The 19,925-nt window shown below is 39.0% G+C and overlaps 1 protein-coding gene across 7 annotated transcripts in view; it reads left to right on the forward strand.

The window, feature by feature from the left end:
* The window catches only part of CEP290 (centrosomal protein 290), a 78,872-nt gene that overhangs the window by 43,803 nt on the left and 15,144 nt on the right, over nt 1–19,925 (forward strand). For 4 of the 7 annotated variants that reach the window (XM_042467181.1, XM_042467177.1, XM_042467178.1 and 1 more), the window contains 14 exons: nt 108–272; nt 478–585; nt 684–818; nt 2,955–3,224; nt 4,385–4,492; nt 5,908–6,107; nt 7,369–7,582; nt 9,080–9,217; nt 10,662–10,883; nt 11,607–11,723; nt 14,857–15,002; nt 15,253–15,408; nt 16,879–17,002; nt 18,445–19,065. In XM_042467181.1, the coding sequence (XP_042323115.1) occupies nt 108–272; nt 478–585; nt 684–818; nt 2,955–3,224; nt 4,385–4,492; nt 5,908–6,107; nt 7,369–7,582; nt 9,080–9,217; nt 10,662–10,883; nt 11,607–11,723; nt 14,857–15,002; nt 15,253–15,408; nt 16,879–17,002; nt 18,445–19,065 (2,724 nt within the window). The remainder of the gene's footprint in view (nt 1–107; nt 273–477; nt 586–683; nt 819–2,954; nt 3,225–4,384; nt 4,493–5,907; nt 6,108–7,368; nt 7,583–9,079; nt 9,218–10,661; nt 10,884–11,606; nt 11,724–14,856; nt 15,003–15,252; nt 15,409–16,878; nt 17,003–18,444; nt 19,066–19,925) is intronic. The other 3 variants (XM_042467182.1, XM_042467184.1, XM_042467179.1) reach the window with 2 other exon arrangements.

A 19,925-nucleotide genomic window follows, 5' to 3' on the forward strand; every position in this document is an offset into this window, starting at 1 on the left:
TAATCTCCTTAAGTGTCTCACTTTTTTTGTTTTGTTTTATCTGCCATGTTTTGCTACTTTACCTATAAATTACTGTGGAGGTTTGACTAGTTGTAGTTTATTGTCAGGTCATTGAGTGGCATATGAAAATTGAAGAGCTTCGTCTTCAGGAACTCAAGCTGAACCGAGAACTAGCCACAAAAAAGGAAGAGATCAAATATTTGAACAGTATTCTTTCTGAATATGAGCGTACAATCAGTAACCTGGAAGAAGAAGTTGTGCAGCAGAACAAGGTACAAAAACAAAAACAGATGGTGTTGCACTACCAGGTTTAAAGCTTTTAAAATGTAATTTTAGAAGTACTTCAGATAATATTGCAGTTCAGGCCTTACTACATTTTTGGTGATAAAATTAAACATGTTTCATCTGTGGTATATTTATATTGATCTCAAGTACTTTTAAGCAAAAAAATCTTAATAATTTTTTCCAACCTTATAGTTCCACGAGGAGCGGCAGATGGCCTGGGATCAAAGAGAAGTAGAATTAGAACGCCAGCTAGACATATATGACCATCAGCAAAGAGACCTGTTAAGTACAGCTCACAAGGTACTTATGTCTGTTTAGTTTCAGTTGGATGAGTGCTTGTATTGAAGGTAGTCATCAAAAAGTTGCAGCCATTCTGTTGTTGTTTTTCTATTTTACAGTTGGATGAAACTACAGGATCATTTCCAGATCCTAGCTTATCACTTCCACATCAGCTTGAGCAAGCTATAAGAAAAGTTAGAGAACATGTTCGAACAATCCTGGAAATGCAGGTCACTTGCAAATCCTTAGAAGAGGTAACTGAATTGGTTATATAAAAGAGTATAGATAATATTTCAAGATGGCATAGAGTATTTCATTAATTACTAGTGTCCAGGTCCCTGTTCATATTGATAACTTCCTTTCTATCTTGTATTGTAAAACATAAATAGTTTTCTAGCTCAAGGTATTATACTTGTGAAGATTTGCAATGGTTGAAACTATTTCTCCAACTTAATTCTTATGTTTTCTTAGGTGAAATAGAGAAGGAAGATTCTGCTAATAAAATGTAAATGTAAAGATATTTGTGGTTGCATTTCTTAATGCAAGCAATTATATAAGCTTTCTGATTAATATTAACTAGTAAAATTGTTAAATCAGGTTTAACTCTCTTGTGAATTTAAGTCTGAATTAAGGGGGTTTCATTCAATTTTTGTCCATAGTATTCCAGTTAAATTGGTTAGTTTATAAACTAGTGTTGCTAGTCCCATTGGGATATAACTGTGAGGCTTTTCACTAATCCTGCTGCTGTGGCCACCAAATGTGATGATTTTCAATAATCCTTTCACTGCCACCAAATGTGAAGGCTTCCATTTATCCTCACCTCTGCCACCAATGTGTGGTCTTCCTCCTATCCCACTGCTTTAGTCACTAACTGTGGGGCTCTCCTAGAATGCCCTTGTGGTTTTTGTGCAAGACTTTATTCATCTTTTCTCCCCACTGGACACAACTACAGTACCCTGTATTAACTGCTGCAGACACTCATGCTTCACAATATGTAACATTATCAGAGGCACAAGTGTATAATACAAAAATAATGATTTGTTAAATAGAAATTGAATTTAGGCGGGTTACACACTGCCATTAAAGTACGCACAGAGCACGTACTAGGGTTAGGGAGGTGCGGTGCTTCCACACCTCCCTAACCCTAATACGTGCTCTGCGCGTAAAAAATGACGGCGGCCGTTCCAGACGGCCGCCGCCATGAGAACGTCACAGCCGCGCCGCCTCTATACAGGGTGGCACGGACGTGACGTTCTCACTCTGCGCCAGGGTGCCTAGTGCATCCTTTGCGCGGACCAGGAAGGAGCTCCGTTTCAGAGCTCCTTCTTGGTTTGCGGTGCCGCTTTGCGTCGCTGGGCGCAGCCTTCAGACGGCTGCGCCCAGTGAAGCAAGGGAGAAAGGGGCCAAGCGGCCCCTTTCTCCTCCTCCCCGCCGCCACGGGGTGTCCTTGGGGCTTGAAGCCCCAAGGGCACCCCTTTTCAGGCTGCGGGGAAGCGGCATTTTGCCGCTTCCCCGCAGCCTGAAAAGCGGCGGATCAGGGCCTCAGCGGCTGCCGTTCTGACAGCTGAGGCCACGATACACCGGGGAAAGGGGCGGGTAATGACACACACATCTGAAGAGGCCGAAAGCTGTGCCAAAGCTGCGCTCCAGTACTTAGGACTGGAACATGGCTTTGGTGTGGCTTCTGGCCTCTTAGGATGCATGCTTCATTTAAACAGCACACTTCTAAAGTGGCCCAAAGCAGCTTTATTTTGGCCTGTCTGTTTGGGCCCTAACTTTCTTAACATCTCAGGCCCCTGCTATCCTTTGCATACATAACCCTATTACCTTAATGAAACTTATAAATGCAACAGCATTTTCTCCAAAAAATAGTCCATTACATCATAATTACCAAATCAAAAATTGAATTACTATTGAAATTTTGATAATTGTACAAAACTATAATATGTCCAGGATAAAAGCATGTTAAATAAATAAGAACTGAAATTTAAAATGAAACTTTCCCAGCAAAAATCTTGCTGGTAGTCATTATGTACTAATCCTCCCAAATACACATTCTTTATCTGTAAATTTAGAAACATAGATAGAAGGGGAAGTGCACATACACAGCTCCTGTGCCAACCAGATATCTATGAAAGACAATATCAGGACATGAATGCAATAGTACCCCTGTGTGTTTCTCAGCAACTGGTGTGCAGTTTAAACTTTTGTAACTATTTGTGGAAATGCTTTATTTGCTTGCTCATATATCATCAAACACCAGTATTTAAATGCAATATGTTTGAAGCATAACTGATATAGGCGTGAAAATATTGGTATATGAAAAAAAATACTACCTAGAGTAATTTGTATTTTTAGTTTTCCATAATATAGCTTTTTTGTTATTACAGAAACTGAAAGAGAAAGAAGCTGCTCTATGGAAAGCAGAGCAAAATATCTTGTCAAGAGACAAGGTAATAAATGAACTAAGACTTCGATTACCAGCGTCACTGGAGAGAGAGAAGATAATAGCACAGCTTGACCAAAAAGATGATGAGCCTTCTGCCCATGCTCATGCCCTGAAAGTTGCACATCAGACTATTGCAAATATGCAAGCAAGATTAAATCAGAAAGAGGAAGTGCTGAAAAAGTACCAACTCCTTTTAGCCAAAGCAAGAGAGGTATTTATGAGGGTGTGAAATACATATCTTATTATGAAGTGTTCTGGAAATTTTGAATTGATGGCTGTTATGGAGACAGTTAAATAAATGTTGTCCTGGAACTTGTGGGGTTGATAATGGAGTTCATGGCTGGGCAGTGTTATGCAGAGGTACCATGCTTCCATGTGGCCTGATTTCAGTGATCATGATGTTAGTGACCATGCCTGCAACTTTTCAAGCACCATACATGAAAAGCATTGAAGGCTGGAAAAGGAAGTAGTAGAGGGATTATGGTGAAAGAAGACAGGGAAAAAATATAAGAAGGTCTCATGTTGTATTGCAAGTTCAAAAATGGATCATGGAATTCATTTTTAGAATATTTGAAGACCAACAGCCTCACTGGTGTGAACATAGTTCTCCTATATTTTATATAATCTAGTACACCCTCCCCATATGCAGGGGATCCGTTCTGGGGCCCCTCCCCATGTGGGGAAATGAGAGTATGCTCAAGCCCCATAGAAAATAATGGGGCATGTGCTTGCAGCAGCGAATGGGGTGTACGGCCTCGGTACAAGCCTCATTATTTCTGCCGGGGCTTGCTTTCCGCATAAAGTCAAAGCAAGCCCACCTATGGGGAGGGCTGACTGCAATTCCATCCCCCTTGGGAATGTAACTCTAAAAATAGGATAGTTCCAGGTACCTTTGTATATTCATTAGCAGAAGAAAGAAAGGAAGTGTATTATTTGCTATTTGGAGCTTTGTGGTTTACGTGTCTACATGGCCCAAATTAATCATTCCCCCCATCCTCAAGGCAACCTGTATTCATGGCGAATGACCAAATTTCTGATTCCAGTGCAGACTGTCTTTACAAAGTAAGGCCAGTTCCACACCAAATCCACCCTATTCCTCCTTGAAACCAGTTTTAAAAAACATACCTTTTACTCAAGGTTTTGCAAGAAAACCAGGCACACTCCATAGTGATGCCAGGCAGCTGTGTACATACACATTCCTGCTGTGTCGCCCAGTGCCACCACCACAGGCACAAGTCCCTCCCTCTCAGGTCAATATGAGGTGACCAGCCATTTGATTGATACTGGGCTTCTCTTTCTGACCTCAGATTAGTGACTCACTTTACCTGGGTGTTCTGTAGTGTTAAGAAATGTGCATTGTCTACTGTTTAGGAACAAGAGGAAATAGCAAAGAAACATGAAGAAGACCTCAGAGTGCTACATCAAAAGTTAGATTTACATGCTGACAATTCTTTTAATAAATTCAAGCAAACTGCAATGGTAAGTATAAGCATCTTTTTTTTTTAAAAAAAAAATGATTATTTGGGACATGAGATAAAAGATAATGAACTCATTTGAGTAGTCATTGTTATTTTTAGGGGGTCCAACAGCAAAACTGTAAAGGGGGCAATTTCCCTGTCCCCCATACAGTCTCTTGTATGGTCTTTGAACCTAAACGACCTCAAATGCCTCTCTGCAGCAGGTTTTCAGTCATCATGGAGGGATGCAGCAGGGGCAGGAGGAGAGGAAAATCCTTCTGCAGTAGCAGACATCTTCTAACTTGATGTTAGATTGAAGTTGTTGATTTTTGTTGCTTTGGCTTGGTTCCAGGAAATGGCATGTGAAACTGCTTGGGGGACTACATCTTATAGCCCTCTAGCCTTTCAAAAGCAGATTTTTGGAGTAGAGTCATTTTTATGTGTGTTCTGGTGAGGTTTCCTTGGATGCTGAATATAGAAGAGGGGATACATTTGGTGGGAGGACCTGACAGAAATGACAGAGCTGCCTCTTGCTTGATCAGAGCTAATCTAACTGTGATCACTTTATCCCAAACTCATTACATTTCATCAAGCTTTCATGCATTGATTTTCCTATAGTCTTCTGGATAAACATTCTTGCCTGTAACTCATTTATAAAAAAGGAACTCTAGAAAAATCACCAGAGTCTAAGTCTAATAATATTTTGTGTTACACTGTTTAGGTTGTCTAGGTTGTACTGTTGATAGCACTTTGGAATGCGTATGTTAAAACACTGCTGATTTTGTTGTGTTATTGTAATTTTAAAAGGGAATATAGGAATAGTGAACTAGTACTTTGGAATGCATATGCATAATACCATGCTAATGCATTATACTCATATGGCTTTACAATACCATATTATTGTTTTTCATTTTCATTTATTTGGCTAGTGTAATGAGCTAAGGAAGTAAAGAAGTTGGAATTGTGCAGCCTTCCAGATGTTCAACTACAACTGCCAACAGTTCTCACCATTGGCTGAGCTGCCTAGGGCTGTTGGGACTTACAGTTTAGGAATATCTGAAGAACCACACATTTTACACAAGTAGCATAGTATATATAATAAGGCTTCCAAGTATTATAATGATGTAATATTTTCCACCATAATAACTGTCTGACCCTCATTCAGATATCGGGTTTTGTTACATCATAGAGCTGTTATATCATACTAAAATTTATGTTGAGAAAATATTAAGATACTAAACTATCAACAGAAATCAATAGAACATTTGCTAATTTTCACTGAAGTGTTTGCTCTAAAAGTTGGGTATGAACAGTTAAATGAATTCCTTTTTAGGTGTGTGTCTAGAAGTAATCTGATCCTTTAAGTCATAAGTTGAATGGTACATTAAATAAACAAATAGTGAAATATTTATTCCCTAAAATATGTTTGTTCTACAGGAGCTGATGAAAAAACCTTCTATAGCTGTCACAGCAAATAAGCACTTTATTCGTCTGGCAGAGATGGAACAAACAGTTGCAGAACAGGACAGTTCCCTTGCTTCCCTTCTGAACAAATTAAAGAAAACATCATCTGACTTACAGAAGCAAAAGCAAATTACTCTGGCAAAAATCAAGGAATTTGATAACATCAGAGCACAGTAAGTCTAAACCAGAGTTATAGGTGATCTGCTGACAGTTTGCAATACACAGGGGCCCCTTCCCATCCCCCCATGGCTGGCAAACAATGGCAGTCTGTTTCCTCCCAGAATTACTTCAAAGTTCTGTCCCACCCAACTTAGTAGTTCTTAAAGGATTATTCAGCTCCTTGATGAAACTCAGAATAGATGGACATTGTGGAATCAAGATTTCTCATGCCACACATGACACCGATGTGTTTTTCAGTTCACACAGTGGCCTACAGATACAGAGCACTTCAAACTAAACCCAATCTCGAATATGAAGTCGAAGGCTTTCATTGCTAGCATCCATAGTTTTTTGTGGGTTTTTTGGGCTATGTGGCCATGTTCTAGAAGAGTTTGTTCCTGACATTTTCCCAGCATCTGTGGCTGGCATCTTCAGAGAGCTTGCAGTTGGCCTGTGGTGATTTGAAGGTCCTTTTTGCTGTGAGAAATTGTGTTATGGTGTCTGTGTCTCTGCAGTGTAGCAGGAATGTTAGTGAGCAGAGTAGATGTGCTTTCCTGCTCCAGAGTTTTTCCAGTCGCTGGGTGTCTTGCAACAGTTTATCTCCATAGAGATTTCCAGTGTGAAGTCGAAGGCTTTCATTGCTGGCATCCATAGTTTTTTGTGGGTTTTTCAGGCTATGTGGCCATGTTCTAGAAGAGTTTCTTCCTGACGTTTCGCCAGCATCTGTGGCTGGCATCTTCAGAGATGCTTGCAAAACGTCAGGAAGAAACTCTTCTAGAACAGGGCCACATAGCCCGAGAAACCCACAAAAAACTACCAGTCTTGAATAGTTTGTACACCAGAAATCAAGATGTGCTGGTTGGGCCTACGTGCATTGGAATTTGATTTTTTTTATTTTTTTTATTTTTTATTTTTTTTTTGGAGACCCCAGGAATACATGAAATCAAACATAGTAGCAAAGCTGGGGAGTTCCCATACAGGGTGGGTTGTTGGGGCACCTAAATGATCTTTCTCCCAAATATATGTTCTGAAAATTTTGAGCCATAAGGGAAATAAACTGAGGATTAATTTTCAATTGACTATGAAGTCAACATAATACATCTGATTTGACTTAATACAAAAAGAAATTTGATGATATTTCTCCCTGTAGGCCACTGCTGGGAATCTTTATAACGATAAACAAGCCAGTGTAATATTTCAGTCCTGTTAGTCCATCTGGAACATGCTCAACTTAGCTGGTAGATGTCAGTATTATTTATTATTTTGTTGTGCTAGACATGAGCGGAAGCATGCAGCTGAAGAGAAAAAATTGAAAGATGAAGTGGATGAATTAAGGAGTTTGTTGTCACAGATGGAGAAAGAATTAATGAATACAAAAACAGAGCTGGAGGTCCAAAGGGAAGCAAATAATAGAGCTCCAACAACTACAATGAAAAATCTAGTGGAACGACTGAAGAATCAGCTAGCCTTAAAAGAGAAACAGCAGAAAGTAAGTATGATATAAAAAGTCTTGTAAACTAGTTGGGAGTGTAAACTAGTTCTTTTTTTTCTAGGACACTGGAATTGTTTTACTATTTAAAATTACTTAATCCAAGGTTGGGCTTGTTCGCTGTATTTAAGAATAGAGCCATGTGTAAGTGCTTTATTAAAAAATAAATAAAAGCAAAAGTGAATAATGCCACCGAAAAATTTACCAAAAAAGTTACTAATTCAACTGGATGTTGGCAGAGGAGGAGTGAGATGCTGTGTCGTTATGATAGGTCCTCAGGGGAGAATTGCTTTCCTCTAGCAGCCCACTTGGTTTCTATGAACTACTCTATTCCATTCCTCCTCAGCCAGTCTGCTTACATGCCTACACAAGTTTGTGTCTGAATACAGTGGTGCATTAATTAAATAGTGCTGGATTGAATTCTATCCATTTTCAAAAGTCACAGGCTCAGTCTTTTTTTTAGGAGCAAAAACATACATTATAGTAAATGTAGGGTGGGCAACTTCTAGTGTCTGCAGCAATGGGGGTGGGATGTATTTCCAACTCATGAGGCATTGTCCACTAGTGCCTCAAAATTAAATAGCAGAATGTGATGGAAACAAAAAAAGTTGGTTTCTTAGGATTAAACTGTGGAGTGCAGGAAACAAACACCTTCTTACAAGCCAATTGGCATTCCTGGGAGGCTACTAGGAGGGCTGATCAACTCACATCCAGTGCTTGTGCTCCAATACACTTTGATTTAATGTGGAAGTGGCTAGCTTCATGAAAAATATGGCCAGATGTTTTCCATTGTTGTGCTGCAATTTTTAATGGTAATGATGGTATGGGCTCTTTGGGCTACAAAATGGCTGGAGTATTTCCTGTAGCCCAGAAATCACATGTGAAGCCACTGCTTCCAAAAACATATAACTCCCATCAAAAAAATGCAGCAACATCTGGGACAGAGGTCAGTGAATTCTAGATTACTTTATTTGTAAATCTAGGTTTAGATAAATAGACAGGCCAAAAGGACTGTGGTGAGACTGTTGTGGTGCCATTCGCATTGAGGCTGCAGCAACTGCACTCGCCCAGCCTCAATCTGGGCTGCCACTGCAGTCCTGAGTTGGGCTACTGAAAAGGAGCAGATTTTTCCGCTCCTTTTTGGCCTGCTTCTTTTTGGAAAATGCAGTGCTGGCGCGGTTTCTGGCCACATTCAGCACATGCATCATCTAAACACTATGCCCTGAACATGGCTGGAAACCGTGCCATTTGGCCCATCTGTTTTGGGCCCTTGGCAATTTCTGGCCACTTTGTATTCTTGGCAAGTTTATCAATGTTGCCTTTTAAATGTGTATTGTGATTTTAAAGGGAAAATGCTTGCTTTCTTCTGTTGCCATTGAAGCATGTCAGCATATAACTACCTAATTTTAATTAAAAAGGTGTCAATATTTATTTGAATTGGTGTTTGTTTGTTTTGCACAAGTTCTTTATATTTTCAATAATTATAAATATTTGAAGGCTTTGAGTAAAGCACTCCTGGAGCTCCGAGCAGAAATGACAGCTGCTGCTGAACAACAAATTATTTCTATAGCATCACAAAAGGAGACACATATGAATGTCCAGCAGATTGTTGACAAACACACAAAGGAACTGAAGGTGAGAAGGAAGTAGCATGCTTGTAGAATGTTACCTATTTTGTTTTGATATAAAAATAAAACATAATAGGGTTCAGATGTCATTAGGAGCATTGTATTTTCATGTTCCCAAGTGTGTTTTCGGGTCATAAAACCACAGGTTTCAATTTTTGTATTCACACAACACAAAACAGGAGAATGCAACCTGCTGCTCAGCCATTGTTTTTGACAACAGTTTTCATAATCCCTGACCATTGGCCATGCTGGGTGGGACTGATGGGAACTCTAGTCTAAAACATCAATAGGATACCAGATTGCCTAGTCTAAAACCTCAGTTTCATTGCACACATGTACCTGCTCCACATGCAAACCATTCAGGAACAGTAGTAAACATGACATTTCAACAAATATAGTCTTAGATGTCCTCTGACAAAATATTTGGTAAGCCCACTATCAGTAACAGTGCATGGTACTAAGATAGATGGATCAGCTTCTCATGTTGAATCAGCAGCATGGAGCCAATGTGATTTTTAGCTGCATCAATAGAAGTAAAGTGTCTAGATCAAGGGAAGTAATAGTGCCACTCTATTCTGCCCTGGTCAGGCCCCACCTGGGATATTGTGTCCAGTTCTGGGCACCACAATTTAAAAAAGATGTTGAGAAATTGGAGCGTGTCCAAAGGAGGGCGACTAAAATGGTAAAGGGTCTGGAAACCATGCCCTATGAGGAACGACTTAGGGAGCTGGGGATGTTTATCCTGGAGAAGAGAAGGTTAAGGAGTGATAAAATAGCCCTGTTTAAATACTTGAAGGGATGTCATATTGAGGAGGGAGCTAACTTGTTTTCTGCTGCTCCAGAGACTAAGACCCGGAGCAATGGCTGCAAGCTACAGGAAAAGAGACTGTACCTCAACATTAGGAGGAACTTCCTGACAGTAAGGGCTGTTCGACAGTGGAACAAACTCCCTGAGAGTGTAGTGGAGGTCTTTAAAGAGAGGCTGGATGGACATCTGTCGGGGATGCTTTGATTATATTTCTTGCATGGCAGGGGGTTGAACTGGATAGCCCTTGTGGTCTCTTCCAACTCTGTGATTCTGTGACTCAACTGAGTTTTCTTGTGTGCTGTGGAATGGGCAGGAGCCCTTCCTTTATCATTCTTTCATAGAAATTCATTCAGTCATAGTCTTCTGATCTCCGGTCAGTACTATAGTAATGTGTCCATTGTGGCTGATTTGTGGCTGCTTTCTCCCACTGCAATAATTCTCAACCATTTTTTTGTCCAGACTTCAAATCCTAGAATCCTATACCATTAGCCACACGGCCTGAGGATTCCAGTACTGAAGCCCAACACATCTGGTGGAGCAAAGGCTTAGAACTGTTCTTAGAACATGTTAGTGTAAACCATATTCATCCATTTCACTGTTAATCATCAATACCATGCCTTTTCAACAACATTTGTTTTTTCAGACTCAGATAGAAGATTTAAATGACCAGCTTTCCAAAATTAAAGATGCTCTAAAGTCAAGCAAAAATAAAGAAAATTCATTGTTAGATGATTTGGATGATTTAAATCAGGAACTTCAGAAAAAAACCAAAGCCCATGTGAAAGTTCTAAGAGAAAAAGATGAGATGGAAAAAGAAAATGAAGAACTGAAAAAGCGAATTAAAAGACTAAGTACTTCAGTTCAGGTAAATAGTATATGTCATAGGACACTTCTTTGGGGTTTGGAATTTTTCATTGTTGAAACCTTTTACGTATCTGCATACAAGTGTTATGACTTGGTCATATATAGCTAATAATCAGATTATGGAGGTATCTATGAATATATCAGAGTAAATGTAGTTAGTTTAATTAAGACATAAAATTAGGTTATCTGAAAAACATTAATTTTTTCTCAGATATTCATCATATAGTTCAGTAATTTACACAGCAGTTTACAGCTACTTAAATAAACCAAATATAGAGCCCTTGTGATACAGTGGTTAAATGCCTGTACTGCAGCCACTCACTCACAGCCACAATGTTGTGAGTTCAGTACCAGCCAGGGGCTCAGGGTCAACTCAACCTTGTATTCTTCCGAGGTCACTAAAATGAGTACCCAGCTTGTTGGGGTCAGTTAGCTTACACACTGTAACCAGCTTAGGAAGTGATTAAGTGCACTGATAAGCAATATAGAAATGTACTTGCTATTGTTTGCTATTGCTATATAATAGGAATCTGCATTTTAAAGAATGTAACAAGAATCCAACAATCATTGTTGCTTCCTCTCCCCTCCCAATTTATTTCAGTAGCTTTTGCAAAGCAAGTCTAATTATCCTTTTATAATGTCTCTAGAATGCTATAGTCTCTGTATTGAATGAACCATGATGTAAAGCAATCATAAGTTCTTTAAACTATTCCTGATTTTTCAGAGTAAAGCTGATGACCAATCTCTGATAGATGAGCTTCAAAGAAAAATCAAGAAGATGGAAATTGAGCTAGGAAAGAAAACTAATGAGTCAGAAAAGAAAAGTCCAAGGGAAGACAAGGTATGAGAGGCACACTATGAAGTTGGTATTTGCCATTCTCTATGATCTGTCTTGTTCCCTTCCTCCATCTTTGAGTTATGTCATTTTTGGTGTGTAGGATTGGCCCAGTTTGCTACAGATGGGCTCTTTGTCTCATAAAGAAACAGGTAAAAGGAAATAGAAAAATAGAAAATCCAGCTGAATTTATTAATGTAAAGGGAAATAACATTTTATTGATAATTATATGTATACAGACTTTTAAAAAGAGATGTTTTAAAGAGAAAAGGGAAGATGCCATTCTCTGGGTTGGTGAAATGCGGAATCCACAGAACTTGGGTTTGTCCCAGTAGTGCCCAGACACAGGCATGGTCACACTGAAATAGACTTTGATGACTACACTGTCTGTCCAGAGTAGTGCTCTTCTTATTTCCTCCTATTCTGTCATTGGCTTTTCTTCAATCTCTTGTTGGCTCATTTATTATTGACACCTCCAGTTTGATCTGCTTTCCTCTTGCTAGTGTTTTCTTTAAATTGTTCCTACACACACACACACACACACACACACACACACACACACAGAGAGAGAGAGAGAGAGAGAGAGAGAGAGAGAGAGAGAGAGACTGTTCTGTGGTAGCTCCAGAAGGAGAGAAGGTAATGTTGTCAAAAAGAAGAAGAAATCTCTTCCAAGTCATGTTTCAGAAAATACACCAGGGGATTGTGCTGACCTAGGCCACTCTGACAGTGGGTCTCGTCTGAGCAAAGATAAAGCTCCCCTTCCTCTGAAGCAAGCAAATGCTGGTGGAGTCAGCACCTCACTCCTGTTCTTGCAGAGCCACATCATTGCCTGAGAAGGACATTGTGGAGGTGCTGTTAGAGCATGAGGGAGATATATAAAGGGATGCAATAGCAGTGGTGGTGGCTGTGCTGTGCAGTCCTCTATATCTTGTGATAGAGAAGGCAAGAACAAAGGATCAGCATCCAGTTGTTTTGGATTTCCCCTGGGGATGGCCAGAAATCATGGCCAGAAGGTTTCTAAGGGGTGAAACAGAGGGCCCCTTCAACATCCAGATGTGGCTTGATTTCAGTTAGCCACCTGGAAGTTGAACAGAGAGCTTTAAAAGAATGCAGGTAGTATGTGACTTCTACTATTGATATACTTCTGTCTTCCTGAAGGTGGTCTAATGGAAGAATTTATGAGGCTAGATGGAAAGCCTTCACCAGGTGGTATAAATCAATTTTTTATTTAGTATTTTATTTTTAAATTTTATTTATTTCATTTGTATGCTGCCTTTCTCCTAGGAGAGACCCAAGGCGACTCGCAGATAATAAAAACATTTTTTAAATCTCAGTAAAATTCAAAACAATTAAAATCATGTATACACAATATAAAATCATAATTAAAAATTCCTTCAGAAGAACAGGATTTCTGTTTCACACTTCCTGGCTTTCATGCAAAAAGGCTTGATTTAGACATCAGACTTAATACACCAAAGTGACAGGCAGCTGCTCCATCCTCAGTTCTGTTTAACACCCATGGGGCCTCACTTTCCTATCACTCATATGTAAGGAGGTTTCTTAGGAAGGATATTAAAATTTCTCCTCCAGTCGGGCATCATTTCCCATCATGGAGCCTTCCCTTAGTTTTGAAGCAGCTCACAAAACAACTGTTTGAGCTACTCAACAAGGTTCCCCTGAGTCCTCTCTCCTAAAAAGTTGTCTTTTTGGTAGAAATCACATCCACTCACCATGTAACCTTCTTGGTTAGGGAGCACTTTTGCACCTTTAATATAGACTTCATTTTTCTCCATCCTGATTTTTCTTTCAGGCCTAAGATGCTTTCTACCTTTTACACATCTGAAGGACTTATTCTGCCTTCCTTCTATCCTAACCCATTGTACCTACAAGAGGTTATGACACAATCTGGATATGTGCAGAGCATTGAAAATTTGCATTCATATGATTAAGGCATTTCGACATGACTTTTTGTGTCTTTCAACTTGGCTTCACTGGGAGGCGAATTGCCACATCACTCAAGCATGCACCCTGGTGACATATGCTTTAGCAAAGATTCTTTGCCTGGCTAATGTAATAGCACATTCTATCAGGGCAACCACCACTTTGGCAATGTTTTCCACTAAAGATTCTTTCATTGGCATTTGTAAAGCAATACATTATTATTACAAGAATGACAAGTTCAGATCGGCAGATGCCAACTTTTGGAGGAAAGTGCTACAAGAGGTGGCTAGATATTAGGACTCAGTTACTTCCCCCCACCCTTTTATTCAGGTTGAGGGATTGAGCATATTCTTTGTTGTATGGATTCCTCCTTTCACCAATCCAGAGATTGTCACACTGTACTTACCATGAAGGTGCACGGGTTGTTGAGAGGAGGAATCCAACTCCTCCCATCATGGCTGCTGAGGTTTTCTCTATGGTAAGTTGGATCCTATGTTGTCTTTCCTGTTTCTGCTGTTTTTCTAAGCCCATGGTGGCTAACCTATGGCATGTGTGTCCTCTCTAGCATACAAAGCCATTTTTAAGGGCATGCAGAGAGACAGGAGGGTGGGAGAAGAACAGGCATGTGCCTAGTCTTCTTCCCCTCGCCCTCCCAGGCTTTCAGCTGTCTCTGGAGAGATTCCGCCCCTGGAAGTCCCACCCCAGAAGACAGAAGTCCCATCCCTCTGGAAGTCCCGCCCCCGGCACCTAGTAACACCCAGTGCAGAAATACCTTTGATTTTGAGCAGTCAGTCTCTAAAAGGTTTGCCATCACTGTTCTAAGCTCTTAGTTTTCAGATGTGGTTAGTAAATGAACTTGTCTTTAAGATGGGAGTGGGAGAAGGCATCAAAATTTATTTCAATTATCATAAGATTATATTGTTTTTCCTACCTCTATCTGGGCAGTGATGGGAAAACCTGGATTTGTCTGGATTCCTTCTCTGTACAACCAGAAATGCACCTTTGCAATAAATCCCTAATATGGTACCTAATATGGCATTTTATTTATAATATATAATTTTAAGTATACAACTTTTTTAAAATTAAAAAAAAATTAAGAAAAATAAGCAGACTGGGATCAAGATTGGTTTCTTGTTTTTTGTTTTTTTAAAAAAGTAGATTCTAAGGACAATGTAGTTTGCTTTTTGACCATTTACAGAGCCAAAAGGAAGAATTAATTAGATGGGAAGAAAGTAAAAAATGGCAGACTAAAACTGAAGGAATGAGGAACAAACTAAAAGAAAAGGAGAAAGAAGTAGAATCTTTAACCAAGCAGCTAACCACAGTAAAGGAACTTTTTTCCAAGTAAGTTTGTTTTAATAGAAAATTCATAATGAGTTTTCACAATGAAGTTTTCCTCATAAAGTTAGCTATGGACCAGGCTTCCATCTTATATATACTTAGTGGGAGTTGTCCCATTGAATTCAACTGTGGTTATTTCTCAATATACGTACATAGGATTGTTCAGTTAAGGATGAAACCAAATCTTTTGATATAATTTATTCATAGAAACAATTGTACCATCACATTAATAAAGATTAATTAAATATTACAGGGCTGATAAAGAAAAGCTTGTTTTGCAGAAGAAGCTCAAGAGCTGTGGTGTCACTGTTGATCAGGTAGTTGGAGCACGAGTCTCTGAATCAGAACGAGAGCTTGAAGAGCTTCGAAAACGAAACATGGATTTGGAGAATGAAATTGTTCACTTGAAGTATGAGAACCTAAGAATGTTCTTCCTTTTTTATTTTTCTTAATCAAACATAGATCAACACAGTAACTGAGAATAAGTGATAAAAAAGGGGAATGCTTCTATTGAGCAAACATGTTATATGATAAGTATTTTTTTTTGTCATTTTCTTGTTAGGTGGTGTTAAGTGTGTTATACTTTTATATGATTATTTGTATTATGTGTGATTTTTCCCATAGTGGTGATCTAAAGATCATATAGGAGGTAAATGTCTGGTTTAGAAATAACACTAAAATATGGGTGATGATTATTTGAATCAGCTTATTTCCATTTTTAACTAACCACAGTTATGTCTGACTGTGGTCTATACTCCCCCCACCCCACCTTTTAGTTTAGTTGGAAGATTAGCCATCCTTTCAGGTTGAGATGAAAACAATCAATGTTTGACAGAAAATAAAAGTAAAAGCTTTTGGTTTGTTCTTGGAACCATGCTGTAAGGGTAGTAACAGTGCACAAGCCTGAGACTTGTGCATATAACAATAAACCATAGTTCATTGTTGCATCTGAACCATATCTGTATATGTGTAGACAATTTTTTTAAATGAAAGGATTTTGGTTTAGGTGCTGAATTTGCCTGGTGGGAATGGAAGGAATCTTTTCACTTGCAAGAGAACATTGTTGATAGTAGAAGTTGAGGGCAGGTCATCTTTCCTCATTTCCTGTCCTTAGATATCCCACCACAGTGCTATGTGCTCCCTGAAAATCTGCTAAAGGGGATAGAAGATCTGGGAAGTCATGCCGGGTGTTGCAGAGCAGGAAGAATAAGCTGAAGCACACCCCTATGTCTTTCCAGCAGAAAAAAGTAACTCTACTCAGGAAGTGCTCCCTCTTGCAGTGGAAAATCCTGGATTAAATTTATGCTATGCTTTTCAATCAAAATGGTTCTGAAGATGGCTTATGTTACATGAGTACAGTTAACTATTATATACTCATCCCTCCATATTTGCGGCTTTGATATTTAAGGATTTGATTAATATGTTATCTCTAGAAATATCTAGGTCCTCCAGTGCAACTCTATGGTCAACTTTAACCAAAAGTCACACTAAAGGACCCAAATTCCTAGAGAGAATATCCCACTAGACATTTGTAGCTCATCCAGTGCAATTCTATGGTCAATGTCTGGCAGATGCTGACCACAGAGTTGCACTGGAGGACCTAGAGATTCCTAGAGAGGTGTCCTCTCAGGTAAAAACATGGTGTTTTTGTTATTTGAGGTTTTTCCATGTTCATGGGGGTCTTGTGCCCTAACCCTAGCAAATATGGAGGGGAAAGTGTATTTATAATGCTCCTAATACTTAGACATGGCTAAGTAAAATGCTGAAGTATTGCCTTCATACAAAAAGCTTGTATAGAACATAAGCTTGTGTAGAACATAAAGCATGTATCAGCTAGTGGACTTGTGAAGCATTGGTATTCATGAACTTTTCTGTGCAGGACTCAGTATGCTGTTCCTCGAGATTCTGTTGTGGAAGATTTGCACTTAAAAAACAGATATTTACAAGAAAGACTTGTTGTACTGGAGAAGCAGCTTTCTAAGGATACTTTTTCAAGACCTTCGGTATGTTAAACTACTTTTTATTTCTTGATGCCTACAACCATATGTTCATACACACATAACAAGCAGTCTTTAGAGGTTTTTTAAATTATTATTATTTCTCCAAACTATTGATGTTCTCAGTTCCAGTATTCTGATGTATGTGTAGATTCTAACCCTGCCCCACCCCCCAAAAAACAGGGAAAACTCCATATGTTAAAACTCACACATTTCTATTATTGTTTACTCTGGAATATTAGCAGTGTACTGATCAACAGGAGGACCTTCAGGTTTTATGTTGTAGGGAGGCATTATTGCCTCATAGGGAGCTTCTTGAGTATTTGAGAACTGAGTAAAAATCACACAAGTTATCTTAGGTGTGTAAAAGTAAAGGATGAGATCATTATTGTCTGAACAGTTCCCAGGACTGATTGTACAGACAAATATTTTAGTTTCATCTTGGATGCAGAGGACATGGCACCTGAACTCACAAAAATACAGTAATATCTGAACTTTCTTTTTCACTCAGTGCATGGTTAGCTTAATAAATTTCACTGCCAACAGACATGACAATTACTATAGCATACGTGACTTTAATGCTGCTGCTTTATATTTTCTTGTTTTGTTGTGTGTGAGACATTTTAAAAACATGTATGTTGCCTATTTCAGCCACCTTGAGAGGGCTTTTCTGCCCTGAAAAATGGTATGAATATGTTGAAAATGATGTATAAATGACAATAATTAAGCATATCCAAAGGCCTGTTCAGCCTTAATCAATGGCTGTTAACTATGATAGCTAAATGTAAACCTTGTTCTGAGCCAGTATAGTTCTGAGAGTACTTGCTGGAAACACCTGATTGGCTAACACTGGAAATACAGTTGGCTCTCCACTTCCGTGGGCTTACCACCCATGTATTGTAGCAGCTGCAGATGGCCTCACCCTGTTCTCCCCAATGGTGGTCTGTGCACGCAGCCATGTCAGTACAGTTATGTGCAGGTGACACCACTATTGGGAAGAATTGGATTTGAGGTCCCACGGATTTTGCTATCTGCAGAGGGGAGGGGAGATCTGGAATGGAACCCCTTGTGGATGCAAAGAGCCGACAGCATCACTTTGGGTCAGATCAACCTTTATCAGCCTGTTCCTCTTCATATTATTTTGGACTTTGGTTCCCACCAGACCCAGCTATGACATTAAGTGGAGAGGGGGAATGGGAGCTGAAATCAAAACATCAGGAAAGCTCCTGTTTGGGAAAAGCTGATGTATACTTTTTTCTGCTTCAAATGGAATTGAGATTAGGAGAAACTGATTGTCTCATCAACAGGATAGGAATAAAAGTGCAAAATCAAACTCGGATGTAATGAAGTTTTAGTATATACAGTATAAAGACTTTTTTAAAAATGCATTTACTCCTTTACAATCTGCTACTTTTTCTTTCTGTGCTGCATTACATCTCCCATATCAGAATGTTCCATGTGAAACAACTTCATTGGCTAATACCCCCATTTCAATTAACTCATTCTCTAAGCACAATCATTTGAAACATCCACCTAAGAAAACACTGTTAGATAAAACCAAGTCAAGCCATCAAAGTTCTCTGATTATGATTAATGGTAAAAACAATGGAGTCCACAAGTCACACACCATAGATGAATCCCAGGAGGTTGCTGAAAGTGTTGCTGTCAATGGTGCTGCAGAAGCACAATTTGAAAATGTGGGAAAGCAAGAGGATTTAAAGGCAAGCTCAGAAGCTGAAAAGTGCAGCTCTCCAGAAGCAAAAAACATTATTGAACAGGAAAATGTTTCTGCTGAAGTGGATAATGTTGACCAACAATGGGAGATATCTAAAAAAGAAACAGAAGAAATCTGCAAACATTCTAGAAGTGGTAATGATGAAGAAAAGGAAAGCAGACATGAATCTTGTCCTGAAAAGGAGAACTGCATTCAGTCTGACTCAGATGAAACTACTAACCTGCCCTCCAAAATTGATGCAGAAATGAAAAATAATAATGAAGAGGTGGTAGAAGATATATGTGAGAGCCATGAAACTGCAAAAGGGAAGAGTGGATTTTGTGAAGTTCCTCAGGTTTGCCATTATGAATAAATTTCCCACTACTGTATTCCCCTTCACAATTCCTTTGTGTAGCTAAGTATGTTACCTCTGTTCTAGAAACCTAGTGAGTACCTAGCTGCTTCATTGACCTGTAATTTCTTAATGTACCCTTTCAAACAGGACGTTTGTAGCATTTATAGTAATTGTGCAGTCATTAGATTTCTTTTAACACATAGCATAACAAGTACTGTACAACACATTATTGTGGAGATAGTGCAGTAAATGAAATAAAAAACAAAAATTAGTGGCACTGTGTTCATGCTAAAATCTTAGACTGTTTCCCTAGAACAGAACGATAATAACACCTATCTGTATTACAAGTTTTGGTCCATTATGAGTCTGTTCAACTGTTGTTGCTTCTTAGAAAATAAAGAGAAGCAATTTCTCAGTATCCTTAATACTGAAAGTAGTTGTGACCAGTGTAAACAGTAGGTACTGTTTTACAGTTATAGTTAAACTGGGTTACTCAATATAATTCCAGTAAAATATTAAGTTATACTCTGGGTGAAGCTAGTGGGACTGCACTGGTCAAATTGCTATATGAATGCTAACCAGGATTGAATGATAGCATACAAGTAAATAAAACTGTAATACATTATTAATGTAGCTGCCTCTGAAGACTGTTCAATAACTGCAAATAACTATTACATTAATCAATGGGGCCAATAGGTTATAAATGCAATTCACTGTGCTGGTGTTTATCTTTTAAAGCCCAGTATAGTTCAGGAGTAAGGCACATACTGGAACAACCAGGCTGCCTGTGTACTGAAGCTGCAGTTGTAGGCTCCCCTCCCATTTCCCTTGCCATCTGAAATATGGCTGGTGATGACACT

This window comes from Sceloporus undulatus, chromosome 5 (genome assembly GCF_019175285.1).
Source record: "Sceloporus undulatus isolate JIND9_A2432 ecotype Alabama chromosome 5, SceUnd_v1.1, whole genome shotgun sequence".
NCBI classification, from domain to species: domain Eukaryota; kingdom Metazoa; phylum Chordata; class Lepidosauria; order Squamata; family Phrynosomatidae; genus Sceloporus; species Sceloporus undulatus.